This window comes from Dermacentor albipictus, chromosome 1, assembly GCF_038994185.2.
Source record: "Dermacentor albipictus isolate Rhodes 1998 colony chromosome 1, USDA_Dalb.pri_finalv2, whole genome shotgun sequence".
NCBI classification, from domain to species: domain Eukaryota; kingdom Metazoa; phylum Arthropoda; class Arachnida; order Ixodida; family Ixodidae; genus Dermacentor; species Dermacentor albipictus.
In genome coordinates this window covers 53,805,433-53,826,469 of record NC_091821.1, presented here as the reverse complement: position 1 = coordinate 53,826,469, position 21,037 = coordinate 53,805,433, and the positions used below count along the sequence as shown (strand labels likewise).

At 48.6% G+C, this 21,037-nt stretch overlaps 1 protein-coding gene across 1 annotated transcript in view; it reads right to left on the bottom strand.

The window, feature by feature from the left end:
* LOC135899343 (tachykinin-like peptides receptor 99D) overlaps positions 1 to 21,037 on the bottom strand; it is a 120,249-nt gene that overhangs the window by 53,560 nt on the left and 45,652 nt on the right. Inside the window, exon 2 of the mRNA XM_065428585.1 lies at positions 5,064 to 5,164. Coding sequence (XP_065284657.1) covers positions 5,064 to 5,164 — 101 coding nt within the window. The remainder of the gene's footprint in view (positions 1 to 5,063; positions 5,165 to 21,037) is intronic.

Below are 21,037 nucleotides of genomic sequence, written 5' to 3'. Positions count from 1 at the left end.
GTATTCTACGCGCGATTTGTACACAATTAGGCGGAATACAAAAAGTAACTCGATGTCTTCAAGCGACGGCAAACAACATTACCTTGGTTCTGCTACCAAACCCGCCGTGGCTGCTTAGTGGAAATTTGGCGTGGCGCTGTTAAGCATGACGTCGTGATATCAAATCCCGGCCACGGTGGTCGCATTTCGATAGGGGCGAAATGCAAATACGCCCGTGTACTTAGATTGAGGTGCATGTTAAAGAACCCCAGGTGGTTAAAATTAACCTGAAGGCCCCACTAGGGCGTGCCTCATAATCAGATGTTCGTTTTGGCACGAGAAGCCCCACAACTCAATTTAAAACACTTGGATATGTTTATTGTTTTGCTCAAGTTACGTGGGACAACAGGCATATACAATGATGTACGCGCGAACGCGTCCAAACTCTTAATTTCAATAGATATGATGGTACGAAATAAACAACAATATTAAGGCACACGTAAAGCGGTCTACGCGTGTCAGTACTCGAACAAGACACTTAAAGACGAATGCACGATTTTTTGTATTATTCTGACTGTTCCTTGTTCGCGGGAGCGCGTTTCCTCAGACTACTGAAACTCTCATTCAGGTTCACATACGCACGAACATGTCTCAAATCGACCATCTTACCATTGACTTAGATTGGTAATACTTGCGCCAAAATATATGCTCCCTTAGTCCCCTTGATCGTGCATCAACGATCGCTTTTATAAATATTTCATGGCGACTCGTTAGCACACCATACATTGCTAAATTAAATTTCTAGCTATACTTGACTCTATGCTTCAGGGACATTTGTGACAGTCCTGCATGCCTCCTTCAGGAGGCATTATTAGCAGTTGGTCAATAGCTATCTCGTCAGCTTCTTGTACAGTTGAGTACAGTACAGAACCTTGTTGAATGATTACTCAAAAAACTAGTGCAAAATAGCAGGGACACACAGAGAGAGAAGACGACAGGACGAGCGCTAAACATCAACTGAGGTTTTTACTGCGAGCGAAGGTACATATATACATTTCGGTGGTGCATGCGCACACAGGGTTAAAACAGTGAGGGCACATACTAATCAAAACGTGGCAGACTGTTCTGTAAGTGCATTTTTTTTCTTTTTTGGACAAGGCAAGTGATGCCGTGCTGACACAGATATCACCTTCCCTGTCAATGTGATATGCCTCACAAATCTCGCCCCCCCCCCCCTTGTGCCTCCCCTACCAAGCACACACGTGGTATCAAACGCAGGCACGCAACCGCATCGCTTACAATGCAAGGCCAAATGGCCGCCCCCCGCTAATGAACCTACCAGCGTTCGGTGCTCTTTTAGCCGTTCTTTTAGCGTTTTAGCCGTTCTTTTAGGCAGCGGCCAGTCTGCCCCACGTAGCATTTACCGCAAGACAGAGGTATGCGGTATACGACCCCAACAATGCAGGGTACAAACTTGCATTCATGTTTTATGGCGCAGACCGGTTTTTTCTTTTTGTTTACGGCTTTGCACATGCGCACCAGCTTTTCGGGGGCAGTGAACATCACGTCCGCGCCGCACTTCTCTCCAACTTTTCTCAGTCGGTGCGATAGCTGGTGCACGTACGGTATAGCTGTGCGCTTCAGCTTCTTGCAGCTTTTTTCGGCTGCTACGCCAGGGCGTCCACCTGCTCTGATTTCTCTCACGAGGCATTCCGCCACAGCCGTCACGATATCTTTCGGAAAACCGGCGTTCTGCAACCGGAGCACTTGCATCTGCAAGCTAACCTCAATTTTATGGTGGCAGCACTTTTCGAGAGCACCACGCAGGCAATCTTTTGCAATGCCCCTCTTAACCAATTTTGAGTGAGGCGAATTGTATCCTAGAATTTCCTTTCGTGTGCGTGGCTGGTACGACCAGCAGATGTGCCCTGTGCCAGAGTACAAACACAGCTCGATGAATTGGAGACACCCGTTCATCGGCACTTCATGCGTGAACTTTAATTTGCCAGAACAATAACCGAAAATCTCTAAAATACTTTTTACAATCTGTGGTTTGTCGCTCTCGTTTTCAACATTCACAAACACAATAAAATAATCGACATATCTAAACCACCTCACAATACGGTTGTGGCGGAATGCCTCCTGAGAGAAATCAGAGCAGGTGGACGCCCTGGCGTAGCAGCCGAAAAAAGCTGCAAGAAGCTGAAGCGCACAGCTATACCGTACGTGCACCAGCTATCGCACCGGCTGAGAAAAGTTGGAGAGAAGTGCGGCGTGGACGTGATGTTCACTGCCCCCGAAAAGCTGGTGCGCATTTGCAAAGCCGTAAACGAAAAGAAAAAACCGGTCTGCGCCATAAAACATGAATGCAAGTTTGTACCCTGCATTGTTGGGGTCGTATACCGCATACCTCTCTCTTGCGTTAGATGCTACGTGGGGCAGAGTAGCCGCTGCCTAAATGAACGGCTACGAGAGCACCGAACGCTCGTAGGTTCATTAGCGGGGGGCGGCCATTTGGCCATGCACTGTAAGCAATGCGGGTGCATGCCTGCGTTTGATACCACGTGTGTGCTTGGTAGGGGAGGCACAAGGTGGGGGCGCGAGATTTGTGAGGCATATCACATTGACAGGGAAGGTGATAACTGTGTCAGCACGGCACCACTTGCCTTGTCCAAAAAATAAAAAAATGCACTTACAGAACAGTCTGCCACATTTTGATTAGTATGTGCCCTTACTGTTTTAACCCTGTGTGCGCATGCACCACCGAAATGTATATATGTACCTTCGCTCGCAGTAAAAACCTCAATTGATGTTTAGCGCTCGTCCTGTCGTCTTCTCTCTGTGTGTCCCTGCTATTTTGCGCTAGCCTTTTGAATAATGATGACACACCAACTAGCCCAACTTTCTGCCTTGATCTTGTTGAATGAAGTTCTCACTACCCTACACTTCCTGGCCTAACTCAATATTTCTTGCCTTCTGGTCCGTATTCTTGAAACGCACACTTCTGCCATGCGTGACATGTACTTCAATGCCATATACTCGCGAATCTATTTTCGACTGCTTTCGCTGTTCCCGGTATGCTCAGAGGCCACAAATTCTGCGGTAACCTAGTTTGGTTCAGAAATCAAATAGTGCGAGATTGTTTTGCTTCCTCAGCAACAGAAACGAAGCTCCTGGTGCACCTGAAAGTGAAGGCGGCCGAAAATAAAAGCAAGGATTATCAAGAGGCACATGGGAGTGTAGAAGTAGCAGTGTCAAGGGTTTGAGGAAATAAAAAAAAAATTGACTCGCCATTTCGGCCCTACGAACGTGGATGTGCAGCGAAGCTGTTTCAAAACGACCACGGCGTATGCAATGCTTAATTTATGGTCCGGATGCTTGTTTGTAGAGCTTGTTCTTTATTAGAACGTATGTTGTTCTGTGTGTTCTATCGGTCATTTCAATGAATGCATGCACTGTTCGCTTCACTTTGCTGAGTACTTTTAGCCTCTGCCTTACGGCGAGTGAGGTACTACATTTATTTGTTTGCTTACGGGGTATGAGCCATTGTTGATGATGATCCATGTTTGTTTTGAGCTTGTTCTTTATTGTAACGTACACTGTTCTGTAGCTTGTATACGTGATTCCAATGAATGAACACACTATTCGCTTCACTTTTCTCCGTGTTCGCAGCCTCTACAATACTAGGGGGGTGAGCCATTATAATTTTGCTTGCTTAGGGGGTATGAGCCATTGCTGATGACGATAATTTGTTCTTAGCGACGGACATGAAAAATGTCGACCACTGAGAGGCTAACGGCTTCGCTGTCAAACGCTTTTGGCCCCCTCTAGTTTTCCTAATACGTGTGAAATAATATTGTACTTTTCATTTCATAGTGTTTCCAAAGGTTGTCTTGGCATTTTTTATTTCAACAACACTCGGTATTCACATGGAAACACTCATTTGTAAAAGAAATTGGTTACTGAATTTCCATGGAGTGCGAGATATCAATTGGAATAAAAAGATACTACGCACTACATCAATTTTCCCGTCATTCTTCGGCGTGCCGAGTTCTATGACAAATGCCGCGAACAGATTTTTGATCGCCTGTTCTGCTCATTCTAGCAGTAAGTAAACGGCTGGAAATTCCACCAGGCGTTCGCGTACAGTTGAGCAGCATTAGGTCCTTGTTTTCCCGAGAGCGAGAGAGAGAAATAAAAAGATCAGGAAAGGCGGAGATGTTAACCATAAAAAGTCCGGTTCGCTACCCTGCACGCGGGAAAAGCTATTTAAAGAGATGGGAAGAAAAAAAAAAACGCCGGCATAGAAACCGGAATTGCCGCAATATGTCACTGCGAAGGCTGCGAGGACCAAATTGGTCTCGTGCAGCCAGCACGCAGGGCCTTCTGAGGCCGCCATGGGAGCCCTGGACAAAGGGCCCCATCAGCCAGTCAAGCGTGTCCAAGCAGACCACAAAAGACCCTGTAAATAGAGGGCAATAAATTGTTTTTTTTTTATGCTGCTGCTGCTGCTGATGATGATCATTGCGAATGCGGCGTGCTTGTTAGCACGTGCAGTGCTCCCAGCGATTGAAACGCGATATTCGGACCGCATTGCCGCCGGCGTTTTTCGCGCTATTGGTGAGACCTGGGTGATCGCTGAGGAGTAGAATGCAGTCACGATGCGTCTCAAAGGCTCTCGCTTTCGTGTCAGAGAAAAAATGCGTCATCTCGGGGTCTCCGGCGGCCACAGATGGCGCAAAAAGTGCGGGCAGCCGCGCTCACCGACTATCGCGTTTCAATCAATGAGCACATACCAGACGGTGGGGAGCCGCCAATTGGAGTCTTCTCTGTATCTCTTTCTCTCTCTCTCTCTCTCTCTCTCTGTGTGTGTGTGTGTGTGTGTCTTTATTATGCGTTGTTTTTTTTTTAGTTCGTTCAATAAATTCAATTTCTTCATTTATTTGGCTTGAAGATGGTAGGACAGCCTGTGCACTTACACCTAAAGGATGTAATAGCTCTTTCTCTCTCTCTCTCTCTCTATAGCCGAATGTAACAACTGGGAAATCATATCGTTCACAGATTGCTCTAGCACAAAAACTTACGAGTTTATGGCAGGGTAAATCTCGGCGAGAAGATTGTACGTCTGGTAGGGCAGCCAGCACAGGGCGAAAGTGACGACCACGATCACCATCATCTTTATCACCTGCAGAGAAGAGAGGAGGTGCGCGCAGTTGAGAAACGAAAAAAAAAAGAACACAGAAGGGAGAGGGGATAACCCGGCACAGAAGTAGAAGAAAGAACAAGAAACGTTTAAAAAAAAGTACTTTCAACGCCGCTTTCGCGGCTTACGTAATAGCTTAGAGCCGTCGTTAAGCAAACCCTCGCCGACTCAGAGCGGCGGACTTCACAGGCACTTTGGAAGGTCGAAGGAAAGGACAGTGCATTCGCACCGACTGCGGAGCGTATATATGCATTGAGCCGCATTGAGAAATAAAAATATTAAGTGTAACTGAAAGCGACGCCATCAATTCTAACACGAGGCGGCCCGTCGACGATTCGTTCTTTCACCGGGTATAACCATAAAGTCGCCCCCCTTTTGTCGATGGCCACGTACACACAGTGCGTGAATTACGCTTCGCGGTTTTTTTTTTCTTTCGCCCCTTTCGCGCCGTTTGTGCGGCGTTGGAGGCGCCTATTTCCGGCGCTTTTGTCGGCTGCTAGCACGGCCTTCCTTCCCCCTCGCGCGGAAGTACGCCCTCGATCGAACGCGGGTCAAGCGGAAGCGAAGAAGCCGGAAAGAAAAAAGAAAGAAAGAAATTGAAGAGGGAAAAGAAAACGGTGGAGAGCGGACGGGCTGTGCGGCAAACGATAGGATGCCTCCTTATCCGTCTATCGCTGACACGAAAAACGTTTCACATCGCATCTCTCAAACGGACTTCCGTATGCTATTGTTTTACGCAAAGACACGGGAGAGCTGATAGCGCTGTTTGTCTTTTGAGCTGGGGGAAGGTTAGGCGGCAGCCAATTCCACACGACGGCGAAAGTGGTAATCGCGTTCGGGCGCGAACCACAGTTTGGTGGTTCGGGACACCTTGGCAAAGGGTTCCGGTTCGGGAAACCTCTGGGGCCGTCACCGCTCGCTTTCGACATCAGATATCCCAATGACCGTATCGGAAACGCCGACTGGCATATAAGGATTGATGTCTATGTGTTCCATCTGGCTTGCCGCAGGAGCGCACTTAGACAGCCTCAAGAGATGTTTAATGGTGATATTCGTTATCCCCGAAAGAAACATGTCAAACATGCCTCTTTGAAACAGTCAAAATAAGAGCAACTATCGAAAGTGCTGCACTGATGTATTGGGAAATTGAGGTTCTTTTTTTTTCTTTTTTCTTCCTTTTTAATAGTATAGTTCTGGGCGTAACTGTCATATCCCTTTGTTCGACAATTCCCTTCTTACTGGCTTTGCATTTCTTAGTAGGAACGTGTAACTTTATAGTGAAGCTGCCTGCCGTAGTGGCGTTGTGGCTGTGGTGTTGCACTGCTTAGCCTGAGGGCCTGGAATCAAATCCGTGGCGGCCGCGTTTCGATGGGGGCGAAATGCAAAGACACCCGTGTACCTTGCATTGGGTGAACGTTAAACAATCCCAGTAGGTGAAAATTAATACGAAGTTGATGCATTTGCTGTGACATAGTTACTAGCGCGAACAAGACCACGGAAAAAAGGTGGGACAGGACAGAGCGTTCTCTCACCTTTTTTTCCGTAGCCGTCTTGTTCGCGCTAGCAACTATGTCAGAGAAAATGCATCAGCACCAACTAGCCCAACTTTCTGCGCTAATTAAATCGGAGTCCCCCACAGCGGCGTGCCTGTTATTCGTACCGTAGTTTTGGCACGTAAAGCGTCAAAATTTATTAAATTAATTATGTTAGGGCTGGGCAGTCTACCGATTAGCCTTCCAAGCGCTCGGTTGACACTTCAATCACGTTTGATTTTCTACCAACCCGGTGCGCTAGCCCAGTAGCAACGACATAAATCTACTGAGCTCGAGGTCGCTGGTTGGATCCCCGAGGCCGAATTTCGATGAGTTTGTAGTTCAAGAACTATGGTGCACCTAATGCACGTAAAACCCAGGAGTTTAATTGATTTACTTCATTGCAAAGTCTTTCACCACAGTTAATCAGTTGCAGTCACACTAGCGAAATGCAACGATTAAGCAGCATCGGAATTTTGAGCCCAGGTGTGCGAAAATGCGCTTTTCGTGCTGGAGATATTAGGTATAAGCAGCAAGATATTGAGCGCAGTCATTATGCCTTCGTTCTCCGGAAGCATTCTTACAGAGCGCCAGCAGGAAAAGAGTCAACTTCCATTGCTAGGAAAGGAACGCGAGAAGGTAGCAGCTTTGAAACGCTTTCTTCCACAGTGTCGATGACCTGACAGTGAGGACGACTGTCTGATGTAGGTCGTGCGAACCTCTGCTTCTTCAGACGCTCGGCATGTGTTGGAATCTCGGAAGGGGGGCGCTGAATTTCGGCACGCAACGCCGATGTAATTGGAGTACCAAAAAGAAACTCTTTAATTGAGGAACTGAGTCTTCGCGCGGACCGGATTCTTCGCCCTTTGCCTCATATGAGGTCTCTCTTTCCTCCTCTGTTTGCCTCCCTGACAGCATTTAGCGACTTCTTGTGCGCACGCGATCACCGCACCGCTCAGGCTACGGAAGGCTGCTTACCGCAACCGCTATCTTGACAAACAAAACGGGTATTGATAAAGAGAATCTGACAGTAAATGTTATTTTGAATGATCATTTTTGGGTAGAAATTGAAACTGCGCAGTAGAAAGAGGGAGGGGGGAAAGAAGAAGATGAATTATGGGCAGGCAGGTTAACCAAGATTTTGCCCAGTTGGCTACCCTGCACTGGGGTAAGCGGGAAAGGGGAGGAAAAGATAGAAGGCGATTTATGCGAATGTACGGGCACTTAGATTCGAGCATCAGTTTTTTTTATATATATATAATCGCTGCCGAATGTGCGCGGCAAAATCCATTGGGCGCTCCATGCAATTTCATCCAGCAGTGCGCAATAAAGACCTTTCAGCAAGATTATATATTGAGTACGAACGCTTTTTGCTGCGCATATTGTGGTCGGATATCTGAATAGTGCCCCTTGCCGCGGCAATTTGCGTCATATTCACGCCACCTGATTACTGACTGGCTTTGTCTGCACAGCATGGATGCGCGCCTTAATTATTTAACAACCTTACCAGCCTAATTTCATTATTTTGATATTTAGCCCATTGTGAGCGTTGTACACGTAATGTTTCGTGCGCGCAACCTCCACCCCTTCAGCTAACCTAGCTGTGGAGTAGTGCAATAGCGCTATTGAAATAAATTTGTTAAGTATAAACGGGAAGGGGTGGGGGTTACCAAGAAGCTGGCTAACGCATAGCAAACAGAAGGTTGTTGCTTAATAAAGGATGAGACCATGGGAAAATAGGTCGGCGGAGGCCCGTGTATTCCAATCATCAAATGTAAACTCCCGCGAATAGGTATGCAGTAAAAAGAAAAAAAAAAGGAGAACAGGGCGTAAAATGCAATGATAAAAATAGTGGGAGAAAAGAGCACCACTTAAATTAAGAGTAACGTGCTATAGGTACAATATACATAATCAGAGCGTGATGTATCAGCGACATGCGAACGTCCAGTAAACTCACGTTACCAAAACAGTAAGGGTTTCCAAGGGCAATATTGAGAGTCTGCTTGACGGCGTCAGTTTTTCTTTCTTTCTTTCTTTCTGTCTTTCTTTCTTTCTTTCTTTCTTTCTTTCTTTCTTTCTTTCTTTCTTTCATTCTTTCTTTCTTTCTTTCTTTCTTTCTTTCTTTCTTTCTTTCTATAACGTTTTGCTTGTGATGAATGTCCACTTGTGTGCAAGTTTAGGAGTAAGGTTCTCTTTATGCACGACAACGGGGGTCCATTGTTCATGGGCTGCGCCATTCATGGAAGAAGAGTGTAGGATTGTGTTGGTGGGCACGCTTATGTTCGATTCCCAGTTGGCTCCCGCCGCCTCCATTCCTTTCGCTGCTGACTATGCCGGTGCCTCTGGCAACTAGTACGCTCAAAATTAAAGGTGTTAACCATAAATAAGAAGAAACGTGACACACACGCTTTTAGGAGCAGCCTTTCGAGCTTTTTAGAGCGCAGATCTTAGGCCCCCGTTCCTACGGCGAACGTCGGCGTTGTCCTTCGTAACCGAGCGAACGATGTAGGGGTTGAAGGACGGACTCGGGATGAAAACCCAAACTTGGGAGGATTTATTCTACATTATGTACAGGGAGGTGAGCGTCAATTAACATTCGTACAGTCATTACGGGCCAGCAGCAACTCGGACGCTGCGGCCCGCGGCAAGAAGTTCGAGAGAGGTGAATCAGGGAATCAGGGACTGTCCCAGAATGCTCAGGTCTCTCTGGAAGGCTTCTTATAAACCCTTCGAGCACTGGAAGTCACGTCATGTTCGACCAATAGGAGAGTCAGCTCCGATGACGCCACTTTACGCCAATGGTAGGCGCCCGTGTCGCGGTGTCACACCTGGCGGCTCTCTGCGGTCTTGCCTCGCAGACTGGCAATGCACTTCTTCTAACGAGGAGAAGGGGAGGGCTGCTCATGCTCCATTGTCCGAGCCCCCCTTCTAATCCCGGCGGCGTACGAACTTGTTGGCACGTGAACTTGTTGCCTTCAACTTGTTTGCTCGGCCGCTCCTCTGGAATGTGCTTTCCTGCTTCTGCATTCCTCAATTAGCTGTGCTGCGTTTCGAAGCGGTTTGGGGAACTCGAAGTAATCGCAGGAAACAGCTCCATATCTAACAGCTCGTCCTCGCCCCGCTTGTTCTGAATGGCCGGTGAACTCAATTCGCTGGCCATGAGGAACGCTGAAAGAAGCTGCAGGGTACTGGGGTCGAGCCTCGTTTGACAACCCTCGGGATCCTGGGCCCTGGAGAACATACGTCAAACAAACCAAACAACACAGCGCTGCACCACGCGTAAGCGCAGGCTCTTCACCCCTGACTCGCCAGGCTATTACTGAGTCAAAATCAACCCTGATCTTTTAGTTCCCCAATTTTGACAACAGTTCCAACCACCCTTCCAAACAGCTATCCATTTCTCCTCGATTGCCGACAAGACCAGACCACTATTGTTGTTGCAAAACAAAAAGGTCGCCGACGATGCGAACAACAAATGAAAACAGCCGAACATAACTTAAGTGGCCTAACTACACGAACAGCATGTTTCCAATCTATCGCAGTGGCGTACTTATCGCACGTATCGGTGCCACTGAACAATCTGGTCAACCTCACAAGCACGTAATCACAAGCGCACTAGCCTTGTGGTCACTAAACAGAACGCGTACTTGCGTTGTAGGCAAACTTTTCATTTACGCTTGCTCACGTTTCTTCCCTGAAAGTTCTACAGGACACGTGACGTAAACGAACAATTAAACTTGCGGGACTTACACACTCCGCAGAACCCTTAAAATAATGCGTCTTCTACTAACTCTTTCCACGCACGCTCACTAAAGAAGTCAGAATACGGCTGCCCTCCACACACACTAGCAACCCAGTCATAAAGTCTGCTTCCTTCCGTCCACACAGGACACGCGCTAATGGAACTAAGAACGCTTCTGCGTGCAAATCATGCACTCACTGAAAATCTACGCGCTTAACCTTATAAAATTCAACACTTAAAAGGAAAGAAGGTTAAATAAAACACACGCGCGTTACGATAGGCCTCTCAACAGTAACCTTGACTCTCAGGTTACTCACACACACAAAAAAAAAACCTATCTACTTATTAATGAGCATCTCGCGAGACTACATGTTTACATAAACCTCATCTTTCAAATCACGGAGCTTCTCAAACGAAAACACAAACAAAGCTCAAACCTTACACATTGAAAGAAATCCTAGTCTCAAATCGCGAAAAACTTTCCGATGCTCAAAATAAAAAACAAGACACTCCATTTCTACGGAAGGGCTCTTCGCCTCCCTTTCCAAACGCTTATGTCTGACTCATACTCTGAGCCGTCCTCGCGGTGGTCGCGGCTTGAAAGCTACTCTGGCTGCCGAGAGACAACAAAAGGGCTGACTAACTATCAGCTCCCCCAAGACGTTACGGTCTCCTGCCAATTTGCGTCCTCGCGCCCCGCTTTCAACACAAACTCGATTGACCGCGCCGCTACTCCCAACCTGGTCTCGTGCTGCCACCTTGCGTTTCTTCGAACTGCACGCTGAGCTATGAAAAGAACTACGGAACGACGAGGAGTTTAACAGCCTCGTGCCCTCTGTCCGCGTCCGTGCAGAACATTCTTCGCGGTACCCCTTTGACCGGTGGCTCGAACGTTCTGGATGCGTCAACATCGTCCTAGACGACCGCACCTTCTTCCTCGCGCCCTGCCCTTTTGGGTTTCTCGCCATTTTTGGCGGCGCTACATTAATTACCGACTTTCGGTCTTTACCGCGCTTCTTTTTACGGCGCTTTCTCTTTGCACTCGCCTTCATGTCGCCTTCTCGTGCCTCGTGCTGGCCGGTACACATTTCGTCGGCCCGGATCGGTCTATTACCCGCACAGTCTGAGTGATTCTCACTTAAATCAACACTCTCTCTGCCTCGACTGGCGGACAGCTCAACCGACTCTGGCACAATGCAGCAGGCTTTACTCGAGTAAGACAACTCGCACTCTTGCGAACTGCCCTCTACTACATTGCCCAGCTCACGCTGTGCATCGGCACACAGCCCGTCGGTATCGATCGCTGTCTCACGCGCACAGTCCGAATGATTAACAACTGAATCATCCCTATCTAGGCCATCTAGACTGGCGGAGAGCCGCACCGATCCCTGAACAATGCAGTTGTTCTCTCGTGGACTACGGAGCTCGCCATCCCGAGAACTACTCTCAACTGCATCGCTCAGTTCGCACTTCACTTCTGCACGCAGATCTGACCTGACATGGGTGCTCGCGTCTGTCGCGTCAACAGTACTCTTTTTTCCGCTAGCAACCTCGCTAACATTACCAGCGACGCACACGCTCGGTAACTGTGCCAATTTGTTCGCAGCTGGCCTAGCTGTCTCTACAGTCATCTGTTGGCACAGCACCTCGTCGCTCTCACTACGGCCTTTAACGGCCTCTGTTGCCACTAAGGCATCGTTAGCAGCTAGCATTTTCCCTTCACTTATGAATCGGCAGACAATCTCACAGGCACTACTCTTCTCGTCGGCTTTTGGCGAAACTCTGCTAGACACTTCCTGATTCTTTCGCTCTGTACTTTCTACAGAATTCTCAGACAGCCGTTGTCTCTGTGCCAATAACTGATCACAATACTGTATCTCTTTGATCAGTGCTGCCTTCTCTCTCTCATACTTTTGCTCACGCTCAAGCTTTCGTTCCTGATACCCACGTTCGCGTTCCTTCTCACGTTCGTGACGCTGACACCTAAGAGTAAGTTCTTGAAGCTCCTGCTTCCGTTCATTCTCGCGTTCTTCACGCTTACTCTGACTCTTAAGTTCACGACGCTCTCGCAAACGTACACGACGCACACGCTCCCGTGGCTCCTGTATCACCTCCCAAGCAAGCTCAATGCTTTTGCCATCATTGCCACTATCGTTAATCGCCTTTATGATAGCTGGCGTTTTCATCCGTTCGTCCGCCTCAACTCCCAAATCGTCGCACACCAACAACAAGTCTAACCTCGTCAACCTTCTAAGATCCATGGCAGCTGCCCCGACAGGTGGTTAAAACTGTTTTCCTTAATTAATTTGTGCACACACACAATGCATCAAACTCCCGATTCCCAGAACTATCAAAATTGAACACACAACCTTTGAGTCTGGCGAATCATAAGGAAAAAAACCACGCGCTGTAGGGGTTGAAGGACGGACTTCGGGATGAAAACCCAAACTTGGGAGGGTTTATTTACATATTATGTACAGGGAGGTGAGACGTCAATGAACATTCGTACAGTCATTACGGGCCGGCAGCAACTCGGACGCTGCGGCCCGCGGCAACAAGTTCGAGAGAGGTGAATCAGGGAATCAGGGCATGTCCCAGAATCCTCAGGTCTCTCTGGAAGGCTTCTTATAAACCCTTCGAGCACTGTAAGTCACGTCATGTTTGACCAATAGGAGAGTCCGCTCCGATGACGCCACTTTCAACCAATGGTAGGCGCCCGTGTCGCGGTGTCACACCTGGCGGCTCGCTGTGGTCTTGCCTCGCAGACTGGCAATGCACTTCTAACGAGGAGAAGGGGAGGGCTGCTCATGCTCCATTGTCCGAGGCCCACCTGCTAATCCCGGCGGCGCACGAACTTGTTGGCACGTCAACTTGTTGCCTTAAACTTGTTTGCTCGGCCGCTCCTCTGGAATGTGCTTTCCTGCTTCGGCATTCCTCAATTAGCTGTGCTGCGACTCGAAGTGGTTTGGGGAACTCGAAGTAATCGCAGGAAACCGCTCCATATCTAACAGCTCGTCCTCGCCCCGGTAGTTCTGAATGGCCGGTGAACTCAATTCGCTGGCCATGAGGAACGCTGATAGAAGCTGCAGGGTACTGGGGTCGAGCCACGTTTGACGAACTTCGGGATCCTTGGCCCTGGAGAACAGACGTCAAACAAACAAAACAACACAGCGCTGCCCCACGTGTAAGCGCAGGCTCTTCACCCCTGACTCGCCAGGCAATTACTGAGTCAAAATTAACCCTGATCTTTTATTTCCCCAATTTTGACAAAACATTTGTAACCACCCTTCCAAACAGCTATGCATTTCTCCTCGATTGCCGACAAGACCAGACCACTATTGTTGTTGCAAAACAAAAGGGTCGTTGGCGATGCAAACAACAAATGAAAACAGCCGAACATTACTTAAGTGGCCTAACTATACGAACAGCATGTTTTCAATCTATCGTAGTGGCGTACTTATCGCACGTATTGGTGCCACTGAACAATCTGGTCAACCTCACAAGTACGTAATCACAAGCGCACTAGCCTTGTGGTCACTAAACAAAACGCGTACTTGCGTTGTAGGCAAACTTTTCATTTACGCTTACTCACGTTTCTTCCCTGAAAGATCCTACAGGACACGTGACGTAAACGAACAATTAAACTTGCGGGACTTACACACTCCGCAGAACCCTTAAAATAATGCGTCTTTTAATAACTCGTTCCACGCGTACTTATCAGAGAAGTCAGAATACGGCTGCCCTCCACACACACTAGCAACCCAGTCATAAAGTCTGCTTCCTTCCGTCCACACAGGACACGCGCTAATGGAACTAAGAACGCTTCTCAGTGCAAATCATGCACTCACTGAAAATCTACGCGCTTAACCTTAGAAAATTCAAAAACACTTAAAAATAAAGAAGGTTAAATAACACACGCGCTTTACGATAGGCCTCTCAACGATAACCTTGACCTTTAGGTTACCCACACTTACAAAAAGAAAGCCTATTTACTTATTAATGAGCATCTCGCGAGACTACACGTTTACTTAAAACGCATCTTTCAAATCTCGAGCTTCTCAAACGAAAACACAAACAAAGCTCATACCTTTACATATTGAAAGAAAACCTAGTCTCAAATCGCGAAATTTTCAGATGCTCAAAAATAAAAAACAAGACACTTCATTTCTACGGAAGCGCTCCTGGCCTCCCTTTCCAAACGCTTACGTCTGACTCATACTTTGAGTCGAACCCGCGGTGGGCGTGGTTTGAAAGCTACTCTGGCTGCCGAGAGACAACAAAAGGGCTGACTAACTATCAGCTCCCCCAAGACGTTACGGTCTCCTGCCAATTTGCGTCCTCGCGCCCCGCTTTCAACACAAACTCGATTGACCGCGCCGCTACTCCCAACCTGGTCTCGTGCTGCCACCTTGCGTTTCTTCGAACTGCACGCTGAGCTATGAAAAGAACTACGGAACGACGAGGAGTTTAACAGCCTCGTGCCCTCTGTCCGCGTCCGTGCAGAACATTCTTCGCGGTCCCCCTTTGACCGGTGGCTCGAACGTTCCGGATGCGTCAACATCGTCCTAGACGACCGCACCTTCTTCCTCGCGCCCTGCCCTTTTGGGTTTCTCGCCATTTTTGGCGGCGCTACATTAATTACCGACTTTCGGTCTTTACCGCGCTTCTTTTTACGGCGCTTTCTCTTTGCACTCGCCTTCATGTCGCCTTCTCGTGCCTCGTGCTGGCCGGTACACATTTCGTCGGCCCGGATCGGTCTCTTACCCGCACAGTCTGAGTGATTCTCACTTAAATCAACACTCTCTCTGCCTCGACTGGCGGACAGCTCAACCGACTCTGGCACAATGCAGCAGGCTTTACTCGAGTAAGACAACTCGGACTCTTGCGAACTGCCCTCTACTACATTGCCCAGCTCACGCTGTGCATCGGCACACAGCCCGTCGGTATCGATCGCTGTCTCACGCGCACAGTCCGAATGATTAATAACTGAATCATCCCTCTCTAGGCTACCTAGACTGGCGGAGAGCCGCACCGATCCCTGAACAATGCAGTTGTATTCTCTTGAGCTACACAGCTCGCAATCCTGAGAATTACCCTCAACTGCATCGCTCAGCTCGCACTTCACTTCTGCACGCACATCTGGCTCTACATGGGTGCTCGCTTCTGTCGCGTCAACAGTACCCTTTTCTTCGCTAGCAACCTCGCTAACATTACCAGCGACGCACACGCTCGGTAACTGTGCCAATTTGTTCGCAGCTGGCCTAGCTGTCTCCACAGTCATCTGTTGGCACAGCACCTCGTCGCTCTCACTGCGGCCTTTAACGGCCTCTGTTGCCATTAAGGCATCGTTAGCAGCTAGCCTTTTCCCTTCACTTAAGAATTTGCAGCCAATCTCACAGGCACTACTCTTTTCATCGGCTTCTGGCGAAAATATGCTAGATGCTTCCTCATTCTTTCGCTCTGTACTACCTACAGAATTCTCAGACAGCCGTTGTCTCTGTGCCAATAACTGATCACAATACTGTATCTCTTTGATCAGTGCTGCCTTCTCTCTCTCATACTTTTCCTCTCGCTCACGTTCGCGTTCATTCTCACGTCCGTGACGCTCACACCTAAGAGTAAGTTCTTGAAGCTCATGCTTCCGTTCATTCTCGCGTTCTTCACGCTGACGCTCTCGCAAACGTACACGACGCACACGCTCCCGTGGCTCCTGTATCACCTCCCAAGCAAGCTCAATGCTTTTGTCATCGTTGCCACTATCGTTAATCGCTTTTATGATAGCTGGCGTTTTCATCCGTTCGTCCGCCTCAACTCCCAAATCATCGCACACCAACAACAAGTCTAACCTCGTCAACCTTCTAAGATCCTTGGCAGCTGCCCCGACAGGTGGTTAAAACTGTTTTCCTTAATTAATTTGTGCAAATACACAGTGCATCAAACTCCCGATTCCCAGAACTATCAAATTGAACACACAACCTTTGAGTCTGGCGAATCATAAGGAAAAAAAACCACGCGCTCACTTACTGTTGCAGCACCCTGCCATCCGGTTCATTTGTCCGCTGTTCCCGGTTCCTCCGGACTCCCTGGGTCGAAGGCTCGCTCCTTCTTCGCTACTCCCAGTTTCTTCGGACCTCTTTCGACGAAGGCTCTCTCTTCTTCGCTCTCCCCGGTTCCTTAGGATCTCTCACGACGAAGGTTTATCCGTAGCGCTGCCACCAGCTGATGCATTCGGAGGCGATCCCACCGCTGCCACCAGATGTAGGGGTTGAAGGACGGACTTCGGGATGAAAACCCAAACTTGGGAGGGTTTATTTACATATTATGTACAGGGAGGTGAGACGTCAATGAACATTCGTACAGTCATTACGGGCCGGCAGCAACTCGGACGCTGCGGCCCGCGGCAAGAAGTTCGAGAGAGGTGAATCAGGGAATCAGGGCATGTCCCAGAATCCTCAGGTCTCTCTGGAAGGCTTCTTATAAACCCTTCGAGCACTGTAAGTCACGTCATGTTTGACCAATAGGAGAGTCCGCTCCGATGACGCCACTTTCAACCAATGGTAGGCGCCCGTGTCGCGGTGTCACACCTGGCGGCTCGCTGTGGTCTTGCCTCGCAGACTGGCAATGCACTTCTAACGAGGAGAAGGAGAGGGCTGCTCATGCTCCATTGTCCGAGGCCCACCTGCTAATCCCGGCGGCGCACGAACTTGTTGGCACGTCAACTTGTTGCCTTAAACTTGTTTGCTCGGCCGCTCCTCTGGAATGTGCTTTCCTGCTTCGGCATTCTTCAATTAGCTGTGCTGCGACTCGAAGTGGTTTGGGGAACTCGAAGTAATCGCAGGAAATCGCTCCATATCTAACAGCGCTCACTTACGGTTGCAGCACCCTGCCATCCGGTTCATTCGTCCGCTGTTCCCGGTTCCTCCGGACTCCCTGGGTCGAAGGCTCGCTCCTTCTTCGCTACTCCCAGTTTCTTCGGACCTCTTTCGACGAAGGCTCTCTCTTCTTCGCTCTTCCCGGTTCCTTAGGATCTCTCTCGACGAAGGTTGATCCGTCGCGCTGCCACCAGCCGATGTATTCGGAGGCGATCCTACCGCTGCCAACCAGATGTAGGGGTTGGAGGACGGGACGTCGGGATGAAAACCAAACTTGGGAGTATTTATTCTACATTATGTACAGGAAGGTGAGCGTCAATTAACATTCGTACAGTCATTACGGGCCGGCAGCAACTCGGACGCTGCGGCCCGCGGCAAGAAGTTCGAGAGAGGTGAATCAGGGAATCAGGGACTGTCCCAGAATGCTCAGGTCTCTCTGGAAGGCTTCTTATAAACCCTTCGAGCACTGGAAGTCACGTCATGTTCGACCAATAGGAGAGTCCGCTCCGATGACGCCACTTTACGCCAATGGTAGGCGCCCCTGTCGCGGTGTCACACCTGGCGGCTCTCTGCGGTCTTGCCTCGCAGACTGGCAATGCACTTCTTCTAACGAGGAGAAGGGGAGGGCTGCTCATGCTCCATTGTCCGAGCCCCCCTTCTAATCCCGGCGGCGTACGAACTTGTTGGCACGTGAACTTGTTGCCTTCAACTTGTTTGCTCGGCCGCTCCCCTGGAATGTGCTTTCCTGCTTCTGCATTCCTCAATTAGCTGTGCTGCGTTTCGAAGTGGTTTGGGGAACTCGAAGTAATCGCAGGAAACAGCTCCATATCTAACAACGAGCACAGCAGAAGATGAAAGCGAACGCGGAGCCCAGAGAGAGATGAAAGAAGAGAGAGCGAGGAAGAAAGCGGAGGAGGCTACAGTGAACGCATGAAATGGAAAGCGGAGGAGGAAAGTATGGCCAAAGAGTGACGAGGGAATCAGAGAGAGAGAGAGAGAGAGAGATGAAACGAAGGCAGGGATGTTAACCACTCAAGATTCCGGTTGGCTGAGGGGTAGGGATGAGGGGTATAGAAATGAGGCAGAGAAAAAGAGAGGTGAGACGCCCACGAACAGCACTACAGAGTCAAAAGCGCTCACACAAGCCAGACATTCTCAGAAAGCGCAAAACTGCCTTTAGTGCCTTCTGACCTGATGGTTGGTGGGGGCCGTGTTCTAGTAATGTCCGGTTACTCAGAAGACGCTCATCCAGTTTCCTGAATGCGTTGGACATAGGAAAGCAGAGTGCCGCACGAGGCTACCCGATCGCGACACAGCATTTGTAATCTGATCGTATACGCGACGTGAATTGTGTAGTGCTTTCTGGAAGCCAAGTGAGTACCACCGATTAGAATGAAACCTTCGACGAGTCATGCATAAAAGCCGACGGCTTGATCCGCGGATCAGATTTTCGACGATCGCTGAAGCTGCTCTCCGCTATCGTTCTGCTTGAGTGTTACATGTCTTGCAACGCTTCGCTCCTTTTGCAACGTGCCGCACGAGGCAGATTGTCCGCGCCGGCCACTATAACACGAAATGAAAACACGTATAAAGCTGTGTTCAAATTTCGCGTTAAGGAGTATCGTAATCATCCATGATGTCTTTTTTTTTTCTGGCGAATTCTTCTGTTTCGTTTATGAGGAAACAACGACGATGATAGCTTTTTGCGGATTATGAACAGACAAGTCCGCAAGCAAAAGAGACCATAATAGATAGGGCTACTACTTTGTATATATTTCCAGCGAACGAAGGACGACTTGTGACCTTCACTGAACATCGCAGCATGGTTACCTTAAAAAAACTGCATTCTTTTTTTAAATGCACGGATATTTTTTCATTTTTTTTTCGTCTTTCTTTTTGCACTTCTGGCCGTTTTCGTGGTCGATGATCGGACTCGGCAAGAAATACGTTCGTTCGTATGCTCTCTCTCTCTCTCTCTCTCTCTCTCTCTCTCTCTCTCTCTCTCTCTCTCTCATTCGCTCTCTTCCTGGCTCTCGCTCTCTCGCTGTCTCTGTTTCAAATGTTTCAGCTTGCTCTTCCTTCGTTGGTTCGTTCGGGCTATTCGCTTACATTGACAATCATCGCCTTTCATTTCCGCACAATGTTTTCTTTAACTGAAGTCTTTTGTTTTTCTACACACGCTTGGATGTACTGACTTACTTTCCTAACAACTGCAAGCTTTCCCCACTGGAAATAACCAATAGGAACACAGACATGCGCGTGTGAATTCCGAAATTGTTGGATATTCATAGTCTGAACATTGACAAGGGTGCATCAAATAGTATTTGCAGGTCGTGAAGTTAGTGAGCTTAACTCTGAGACAACGTTGTCTGACTTTTTCTTCTTTTTTTTAGTGTAACGCTCTTCCGTTAGCCTCCGCAAATAAGGTGAATGATAATTTTTGCTATCGCATCGTTCCATAATGAAGCGGCACTTGGAAATTTTGCTAGTAGGAGTTGAAAGGCAACTTATGAATGATTTTGGGATTACCTGTATATGTACTGCACGCAAATAACGCGACCGAGAATAAAAGCGAAGAGGGACTTTCGGTTTCTCAGAAACATAAAAAAATTATTATAACACGAACTGATGCCACAAAGAAACAGGAAACTACGCATAGGAGCGGATGCCCGCACGGTTTTATTCATCGTTACTGCGAACTGTCTTCGAAAAGGACAAGTGATGACGTCTTTGTCGCAGTCGGCGAGAACGGCATCGTCCTCCGTGACACCAACCAAGGTTAGTGTACACGCAGCACTTCAGAAGTGCCAGCGACACAATCAAACACGGCAAAGCCTTTCGGTTATCCACCGTACGTGTGACTTCAAAGACCACTCGCTTGACGCACCTGCACAGCAGTTCTGATCGTATTTCTCAAGGTTGCGATGAATAGCCCTTAGCCACATTGATGCGGCACTGTCAACGTTCTAAACAATAAAAGCGGCGTGAAATCCACCGTGGCAACTCCCAACTCGCCACCCTTGCCCAAAGTGGCTACGGGCAGGGAGAGCACGGAATGTTGCGAGCCCGAATATAACGGGAGGCGCACTCTGAGAACCAACTTTTCGAGAAAAAAAGAATGCTCGCACTATATTCGTGCAAATACGGTATGATGCGAGCCATGACTGCGTCACGCGCCTTCTCATATAATATATGCACCTAAAAATTATGAACCATTGCACTCTGTGAAGGCAGATGACCGACGATGTTGCGTAGCGCACGACAAAGAGATGACACAGAATTTTGGACAAAAGTCCTAACACATTTATTGTCTTGATTGGCGGTCATCGTAACGCAATGCACGCACACACATTTATTTTTATACATTCGCGACCATTCCTGTTATGCATTCGTTACACACATTCGTTATATACATTCGTGTTTTCTTTTCGCGATATATTGAGGCAAAGTATTTGAGACCGAAATCACCGCAGGGAATGGCAGCGGGCCAGTGCCGTCAGCGCCTTCGCAGACGCAGGAGCAGTGTATAGGGACGCTAGCATGATGAGCGGCGTCGGAGCCAGCTGTGGAAGAAGCCGACGAAGTCGCGAGCAGTGGCACGAGCACGAGGAGCAGTGTGCCAATGCTGGCACGATGAGAGACAACGGAGCCAGCTAAAGAAAAAGAGTTCGACGACGAACGCGCGAGCAGTGGCACGAGCCATTGCTGA